Source organism: Pyrus communis, chromosome 11 (assembly GCF_963583255.1).
Source record: "Pyrus communis chromosome 11, drPyrComm1.1, whole genome shotgun sequence".
NCBI lineage: Eukaryota > Viridiplantae > Streptophyta > Magnoliopsida > Rosales > Rosaceae > Pyrus > Pyrus communis.
In genome coordinates this window covers 1,404,939-1,414,371 of record NC_084813.1, presented here as the reverse complement: position 1 = coordinate 1,414,371, position 9,433 = coordinate 1,404,939, and the positions used below count along the sequence as shown (strand labels likewise).

Below are 9,433 nucleotides of genomic sequence, written 5' to 3'. Positions count from 1 at the left end.
CCACTTCGATTCATCACGTTTGCAAGGGTTTTGAGTCCCGTCCGTACAAGTGAAAAGGAAAGAGAGTCATGGGGGAAAGGAAAGGGATGGGTATGTGTGTGTGTCTCCTGTAGAGTCAACCCCCAAAAAAACAATTAAACAACACCCCAAAATGACAAATACCCACCAAAGGCAAAATCGTCATTTCACACCTACGGTACAAATAATTCGGGACGGGCTGTCACAACGATATTCTATTTTAATGAGTACAAAATTTGTTTAGCAACAATAATAAATATGGTACGCATTTACATATAAATATTATGACGACTAAAGCAATGATGATTGACACACCCCGACCGAAGTCGAGACGTGTTGGGCATCATGTGAGGGTGACGTAGCCAAGTGCGCAACAGAAGTGATGATAGTAATAGATAAATGCGAATAAATAAAAACCAACCTAAGCAAATTTAACTAGTGATAATAAATAAGTGCGTGAAAGTGATCAAGTACCAAATACAAGAATTCAGAGCATAGGCAATCCACAGTGCAGTCAAACCAACTAAGTTCTAAGTATACAAAACAGGAAGAAGATCCCTGCACTTATTTAGTAGATTGTTAGAACCGTCAAGAAGTCCTCGTGAGCCACCAAGATTTATAGCTACCTAGGACCTGGATGGGTGCAAAACAGAAGGGTGAGTGGTAAACAACAAATCGTTTGAAAACACATTTATCTTTTCTGAACATAATAAACCCTCACTGTAAAACTTGTATAGTTTTCAGAAAAAAATACTACGTATATACATACGAATACCAATGAACAAAGCCCGTAAAAACTGGAGTATGCCATGTCATAACGTTTCTGCACTAAAATATGTAAGCCAGGTGAAATCAGTATAAAGTAATATGCCAGTCAGAGTCACTTAATGTGACCTATACGACTGGACCCATAGCTCATCAGTATATGCTAGCACATGAGTCGAAACCACCTATTATGGTATGTACGACAAGGCTGGATGTAAATATGTACACTTAAGTGCTACGATCACGTGAAGGCTGTGCGAATAATCGCAGCTCACCTACCAGTATCCACGCTCGTCATCGGGGTACGTTTCACCTATATGTGAAAATAACTAATTTTACTTTAATTTTAAAGCACATTCACAAACCCTAAGAATAAATTCTCATACGTTGCTCAAATGAGGTGTTTGAATATACCAAATTGATCTACTCGACAACACGAACACCTCCATATTTTTAGAAAAAATTTTGGATGTCAGACGTGCTGGCCACACGTAGGCATGTTGTGAGATCCCACATCGCCCAGGGGAGTGGATCCTCTAAGCCTTATATGTATATTCTCATCTCTACTTAGCATGAGGCCTTTTGGGAGCTCACTGGCTTCGAGTTCCATCAGAACGCCAAAGTTAAGCGAGTTCGCGCGAAAGCAATCTCATAATGGGTGACCCACTAGGAAGTTCTCGTATGAATTCCCAAAAACAAAACCGTGAGGGTGTGGTCGGGGTCCAAAGCAGACAATATCGTGCTACGGTGGAGTTGAGCCTAGGATGTGGTGGGTGCCTAGGCCGGGATGTAGCACACTTGCCTGGCACGTTGACGAAACCGTTAACGAGGTTAGGGAATATTCCATTAAAATTATCTGATGCTGTTAGAATATTCCATTAACTTTAACGGAATATGCTCATTCTTCTCCTGTGACTAGCCGGAGTCAGCCGCCTGCTGCCGTCTGGTTCGTCGGTTTCTAGAAAATTTTAAAACTCTTATATCTAACTCGTTTTTCAACCAAAATTCATGAAATTTATATGGATTTGAAGCTCTTGAGGAATAGAACAAGTTCATACCTCTTGAGAGTCCAAAATCAAACTGGAAAAGGCCTGAAAATCCCTCGAAAGAACCAGCCAAAACTGAAACTTCTTGAACTCACTTGTTCCGACGTCAACTCCTTCCTAAACTTACTCTAGAGTCCTTAGGGAGTTACGTGGAGGTTTCCCGATTCCCTAAGTCTCAAAAACTGAGTCAGAGCTCACGAGTCACCAACTCAAAGTTCACCAAATCGAAGAACAAATGGTATAACAGTGATCGTGAAGTTGAGGGGAGTTTGATGGTAAACTTCACAAGTTCGATCCGTAAGAGTTTAAGGTGTAAGTGAGCTGGGGATGTCTCGGGTGCAAGAAGAAGAAAGTGGAAGTCTCAGAATGAGAGAGAAAGAGGCGCGTGCTTGTGTGTGTGGGTTCTGATTGGGTAGAAAAGGGAAAGGTATTTTAATTAGCCCAAAAGGAAAAAAAAAAAAAATACAAAAAACAAAATCTGATTTGACCAAGGAAATAGGAACCCATATAATTGGTCCACAATTTATCCATTTACGCACCTAAATAATCGTAACTTTTTTGTTACGAATCCGATTCAGCCCTAACTCACATCGACACGCTCGTGACGTCGAGTATGATCTAATTACGATAGCAAGGAAGATTATTTAAAAATGTATATGTACATCCACTTCACTAAGCCACCAAGGGCATAACCGTCATCTGACATACTCAGGGAGAAAATTATAATTAAAATTGGGACAGGTTGTCACAATGATACTCAGTACTTATTACTCTATTAATTATCATCAGTAATTAAATTTTGTACTCATTGCAATAGAATACAAGTCGTTTTAACCTTTTTCTATTCCAAGAATCTTTTAATTTCTCCCTAATATATGTGATTTTTCTTCCAAATTATGTTCTATAGGGCTTGAATTTTAGTTGTTTCGTTGCCAAAATCATCTAAACTACATATTAACACAATTTCTTTTGTCAACTGAAAGAGTGTGAAAAGACAGTTTAATCTTTTATCACAAAAAAATTTAACGGGCCTTAATGTAATTTTGCACCAATCAATTTTTACTTTTTTAACCCATATATGATCCTAGCATATCTATACTATTAAAAATGAAAAATAAAAATCGCTTTCCCACTAAAACTTGTGTAGGGCTTGGTTTGTCATTGAATTTCGCTGAGTGGCACTACAATCTACTCAAAACTCACAACGTGGCAAGTCTTAAATATAATCTTATATCATTTTTTATATTTAAACTTCTCATAATTATATTTTTTACTAATTAATATATACCATGGATTAATCTAATGTTTCCTCTCTTTTTTTTTGTTTTTTCCTTCTTTTCCCCTTTTTTCTTTTCCAAATTTCCCTCCACTCTATATTTTGCCGTGGGTCTTCACTCTCTCCCAATTTCATATTCCGTATTCCTCTGTTTCATAAAAATTCATAGGGAAAAAGAACCTTGTACTTTGCAGAAAACCGAACGAGCTAGAAAGGTGACAAAGTTACAGGTTATGGCTTTTCTTGACACTGCAAAGTCTGCAAATTACAAACTGAAAGTTAATGATTAAATTTTGTCATTTCTTCTTACTCTTGATGCCATTATAAAGTTTCAAATCTTACTTTTTTTAACAGAAATTCAAATGACTAAATCTATATACGAGCTGTTCAACGCACTGAGTATGATAAATTCGCAAAGCTATCTGGCCAAAAAAAAAAGGAATTAGCAAACCATGTGTAGAATTACATCTGGAATTTATAATCGAATGACTGAGTCTATTTAGAATTTGCATGCTTTCACACCACCAACCCACAAACCTAAAAACAATGTTCTCTTCTAAGGCTACTAAAACTTTTATCTCATACTAAAGGCTGAAGAATAATAATATTAGAATATGTGTAAAAATAATTTTGGGTGTATTCATATTTTTATTTATTTTTTAAAATTTTTATAGGGCTCAAATAGTCATTCACTCAAGAGTATACAAGTTATTTAATAATAATTTTTTATGTGGCATGTATTCAACAATATCTTGAGTGTTAATAAAACAACCAAAAAAAAATAAAAAGGAAACTTTAGATTGATTCATGGTATATATTAATTAGTAGGAAAAAATAATTAGGAGAATTTTAAATATAAAAGAATGATAAAAGATTACATTTGAGACTTGTCACGTGACGAGTTTTGAGTGGATTGTAATACCACTCATCGAAGTCCAGTGGCAAGCTAAGCCCCGCACAAGTTATTCTCTACTCTCATGTTATCTCTCTCCCCGCCTCTTTCCCGTTTTGAAAACGAAAAGAAAAATGTTCACACAACCCTTACCTGCGTTGTCGAGAACTGTTTTTTGAACATGGCGGTGCTGCACTGGTTGGCAACCGAGGCGGGGCGTTGGATGTTGATGCGATGTGGTTTTGAGGGCGTTGATGTGGTTGTTGGTTGGCTAAGGATTGGGGTGTTGGTTGTGGGTTGGCTAGGGTTTATAGGGCTAGTGCAACTGTTCTGGGATTTTGAGGGGAGGTGCTGATAGTGACATTGGGAGTTGCGGGGTAATTTTGTTAAAGCCTGGAAAATTTGAAGAAGAGTTTTTATTTTTTTTTTCTACTTTTAAGGAGGGTTGGAGGGTAGAAGTATAAGATAGTTGGAGTGGGCGTAACATCACTCTTGATAAAATGAAATGTACAAATACACCCCTTATATACCGTGAAGTTTGTGAGTTATCTAATTGAATCCCATCCAATCCTAGCGCAAACGAGGTTTTACAATTTTATTATTGGTCGCAAATAAATGCAAGTTTGTTGCCTATTCTGAAACTAGGAAATAATAGGTGTCTTTCTTTTCTTTTTTAAGGGAAAGAATATTATTATATTCGAATTGAAATGTTTACGTCAGAAGCTAAAGTGTTAAACAACCATTTTGTCTTAAAATAGTCCCATCCATAAGAGTCTCCCTCCCATAAGACGAAAGCTGCCATTACAAATACGAGGAGCAAAAATGACATCCACTGACCTCAGCCAATGCTTCACATATTGAATATCAAGAAGGAGTCCTTCAATTGCAACATTTGGTTGAGCCTTGCCGTTAATCATATCCACAAGTCCTCTAAAATCCCATTCAATCTAAACTGCATCAAAACCCATATCAATACAAGCCAACAAAGCCGCCCACACCAATTCCACCTCTGCCATTAGACTAGATTCACATAGGAAATTTCCCACTCCCTCCGCCCCCTAAAACATACCTGTGAAATTCCGTACCACCCATTTATACCCTCTTCGTCCGGATTCCCTTAACCACATAAAAAATAAGTGTACCATCCACACATTTTTTTTTTTTTTTTACATACTTTTTGTTTATTTTTTGTCTTTTAATCCTCTTCAACTTGTTTAATTCAACGGTCGAAAATTAAGAAGATATATAGAAGATAAAAAAGCAAAATGTAGATAAGCACTGTCCAAAGAATAAGGTAAAGAAAATTATAACAAAGTTTGTTGGTTGTTTGGGAGAGAAATGAAGTAAAAGAAAACGCGTTAAGTGAGCAACCAGAAAATGACAGTGACTAAAACAATGGATAGGGAGATAATAATCAGACTCATCACTACCACCCAATGCAGAAACAGCCCTCGCACCACGTGACGACATTTCCTCCCTCCCTCTTCCCCCCACCATCCCTCTTACCATTTTAAACCCTAAACTCCTCCTCCCTCCCTCTCTCTCTAAGATTCGCCTTCTTCTCTCTCTAGATTTTTCATCCATCTAGATCACTTTCAGGTACGAATTCTCGAGTTTTTTTTTTTTTTTTGAATTCTTTTTCTTAGAGTTTGAATTGCATTTCTGACTTATTGCTTATCATTCTCAAAAATTTTGATGATGGATATAACCAAATTACAACTACATTTGATCTGGATATGATAGCAAATGTGAAATTAAATAAAATTAGGTTAAAAATTTTAATTTTCAACATCGTTTGTTTTTTTTTTTTTTCCTTTTTTCTGTTGAAGAATTTTCACCTAATCCCGTTTATTTGATTGTTCAATGTTTTATCAGCTTGGACGAAATTTCTGTAGTATATTATATTCTGCGATCGAAATTCAGAAAATTAAGGGGATGCGGAGAAAATTTTGAGTTTTATAGAGTAAAATGATGATTTTTGAGTTTTAGAGGGCAAAATAGCATCAAAATCGAGTTTTAGGGGCAAAGTAGAGTGGATTTTGAGTTTCAGGGACGGTAAGTAAAGTAGCGAGTTTTGAGTTACAGGGTAAAGTGAGATTAAAATTGAGTTCCAAGCGGTGTAGCTAAAGTAAAGCCTTTTTAATATAGTTTGACTATTATTATCAACCCTTCTGTTTAAATTTTTGAGGAAATTGAGGTGAATGTTAAATGATATGTATACGGCATACCCAATAATTGTAATAGCTGGTTTTAGCTTATTGAGCTGTCTTACAAAGAACTATGGACCTACTTGAGAACTGAATTGAATATATCACCATGTAAATGTTAAGACGATTGCTACGAATGAGTTTTGGAGATCATAGCATACTTCTTTGTGCCAACAAAATAGTCTACAACCCTTCCGGTTCACCATTCTTTTACCTAAATAATTGAATTGTCACTGTATTTATGAGAGTATTAATGCCAGGATATATTTGTTTTTGTTCTGAAAGACTGAAACGCTGTCTCAGATTAAACTGAGTCTATTTCTCTTGTTTGATTCGGTTGCACTGTGCAGATATATAGTAGATGCATTGTGATTTGTGAGTTAGTTTCATTGCGCATTGGTTGATGACTTGAAAATAACTAGTATGCTGCTGCAGCTTGCAGGGTGGTGTGAAGACGTTCTTTTGGGGATGGAGGACGGGAAAGAGCAGCGGGTGGACGAGGGGTCTGAAAAATCTTCCCCAGAGGAGGTTGTGATTATACTTTGGTTTTCCAAGATGCTTAATACTTGTTATTGTAAAGAACCTTATGGAGAAATATGTACAAAATTGTTTGCATCAAAATCTTTGTGCTGCTATAGAGGATTGACCAAAGTTTGTTTTTCTAGGAGGAAGTTATAAAGAAAAAGTATGGTGGAATCATTCCAAAAAAACCACCACTAATTTCAAAGGTGATATTTGAATTTGATAATGCTCAGATCTTACGTCCTGTTGTTCGAATTATATGCTAGCTGTACTGTTTTTCGTCTTAAGACTTTTTCTATTGATCTCAGGACCATGAACGTGCTTATTTTGATTCTGCTGACTGGGCACTTGGAAAGGTAGCCTTCCCAACACTAACATTACCCTCTAGTTGTAACAGTAGTAAACAATTATTTTGTTAATGAGTTCATATCATTTGATGCTTTTTGGATGATAACAGCAAGGTGTTGAAAAGCCAAAAGGACCACTTGAAGCCCTTCGGCCAAAGTTACAGGTATTTCCCATTTTCTGTCGTGGTGGTGTCCACCTTAACATTCTTATTTGGCTTTCGTAGATGTTTAGGTGAGAGTTTTTGGTCCTGTTGAACCATGTTTTATGGTATGTTAAAAACTCCGTATCTAATAATCTACATGCTGTGATGTCAACTAGTTGACGGCTATTTACTGATTTTGGCGCTAGAAGCAGATGAAGTTACTTTAGTATTATTGGTAGTTAGGTAGCTTTGGTTGAATACAATGTTGTTCTGAAGTCTTGATTAGGCCACAGTATCAGGCTTTTAGATGAGATGGCAAACTTGTATGCGCTCACCACAGGACAACGATGTTCTAAAATTCATGATATATTGTTTGGAGTGTGATGTAACGGAAGAATATCATTCTCTTTGATAAGTATTGCATATAAATGGCACCTTGCCAAGTAGTTGCATCTTAAGTATAATCTTGCTGGAGCATGATGCTAGAGTTGGAAGAAATCCTTTATGTTTTCGGATTCGATACATCAATGTTCATATTTTTATATTCGTGTCAATCTGCTCACCTCCTCCCCCCCTACCCTCTTATGCATTAGCGGTTTCAAGGAGTAAAAATGAGATAATTTAGACATTCCATGGTTCTCCTTGGTTATTTTATTGCTGCTTTAATACTCTTTTTTGTTTCGTGCTTCAGCCCACACAGCAGCAAACACGATACAGAAAGTCTCCTTGTGCTCCGGCAGATGGTGAAGGTATGCTAAACATTAGAAGTCCAGAAAGCCATTTCCGTTAATTAATTATTCTTTCCATATTGTTTCTTTGAAAATTTAGAAAGGAAGGAAAGAAAAAAGCCATTTACGTTGTTATACTACTTTACGTAGATGAAGGAAGTCCCGCTTCTGAGGATACAACTGCCAACGAATGACGGAGCTTTTGGTGTTTTGATCTTGTGAGAACCTCAGACTGTTATTGTGATACCTAATATTGTACTGGGTAATATTCTGTTCCTGACAACAAACTTGGTGAAGATGATGTGATCATAGCTATAAAACATGCATTGCACCAACGTTACTCCCGTTGAAACTAAACCATAACTTCTGGCGTTCCAAGTTTTGATGCGGGACGTTATTGCTTTTCTTATTAACATGGTTGTATACAACTAGTGATTTAAGGCAGATTTCCTCTTTACAGATATGCGTTTTTGCTGTGAAGTGATTTTTACACCGCTTTTACCCTCATGCACTCCCTTTCTTCTGGCTTTAGTATTGACTTGACCGAAGCAGAATTAACGGACATAACCAAACACAAGAGTGCAAGAGGACAAAAGGGGAGCGAAGGTCACTTCCGATTTATTGTTTCAGTATATTTTTCATAGCTATAAGCATGTGGACAAGGTGTTCAGCAAATATGGATAGAGGCAAATTCCTCTTTTCCCAATTGACACTGGCCGCTGGGTGAATATAAAACATACCTCTCATCTAAAAAAATTAGGATTTTTATCACAATGGTCCTTGAAATTGACCCTCACCATCAAGATGATCCTAGAAATTAAAAATCAATTAATGTAGTCCATGAAAATAGGTGTCGCAAATAAATGTTGTCATTCTGTCACAATTTTGTTAAAAATTTTGATAAATGCTGATGTGGCACATAAATTGGTCCCACAAGATTTACGGTTTTTTTTTTAATTTTTTGTTTGTTTATGTTTTAATTTTTTTTTATCACAAATGGTCTCTGAAATTGACCTACACCATCAAAATGGTCCTTGAAATTGACTCATACCATTAAGATGATCGCTGAAATTGAAAATCGATCAATGTAGTTCTTGAAAATAAGTGTCGCAAATCAATATGATATTTCCGCCACAATTTTGTAAAAAAAATTGTTATGTGTTGATGTGTGTTTAATAATTAATTTAAAAAGTTGTCCAAATACCTTTTTGCACAATGGAATTTTTTTTCTTATAGTAGGACCTACTCCGAAGAAATATCACTTCCATAAATTCTCTAAGGCACAAGACTTAACCAAGGCCTAAAAAGGGGTGTGGAAATAGTTTTTAAACAACAATAGACGCATCTCGGTAATAACCTCATTATCTCAAGGCAAATATTGCCGATCTTTGCATCACCAGACCACCAGGGAAGCGCCGAACAGGTTCTCCAAGATTAAGGTTGTGAGGATGTTGATCGCCTAAATGTTAATGGTGATGTCCCAGAAGTT

General features: G+C 36.5%; 1 protein-coding gene across 1 annotated transcript; it reads left to right on the top strand.

The window, feature by feature from the left end:
- The first annotated feature begins 5,412 nt into the window (after nucleotides 1-5,412).
- Nucleotides 5,413-8,407, top strand: LOC137749583 (uncharacterized). Its single transcript, XM_068489705.1, has 7 exons — nucleotides 5,413-5,596; nucleotides 6,647-6,732; nucleotides 6,870-6,932; nucleotides 7,035-7,082; nucleotides 7,184-7,237; nucleotides 7,908-7,965; nucleotides 8,095-8,407. The coding sequence occupies exons 2-7, from the start codon at nucleotides 6,673-6,675 to the stop codon at nucleotides 8,136-8,138; spliced, it is 327 nt and encodes a 108-aa protein (XP_068345806.1). The 5' UTR covers nucleotides 5,413-5,596; nucleotides 6,647-6,672; the 3' UTR covers nucleotides 8,139-8,407.
- The last annotated feature ends 1,026 nt before the right edge of the window (nucleotides 8,408-9,433 follow it).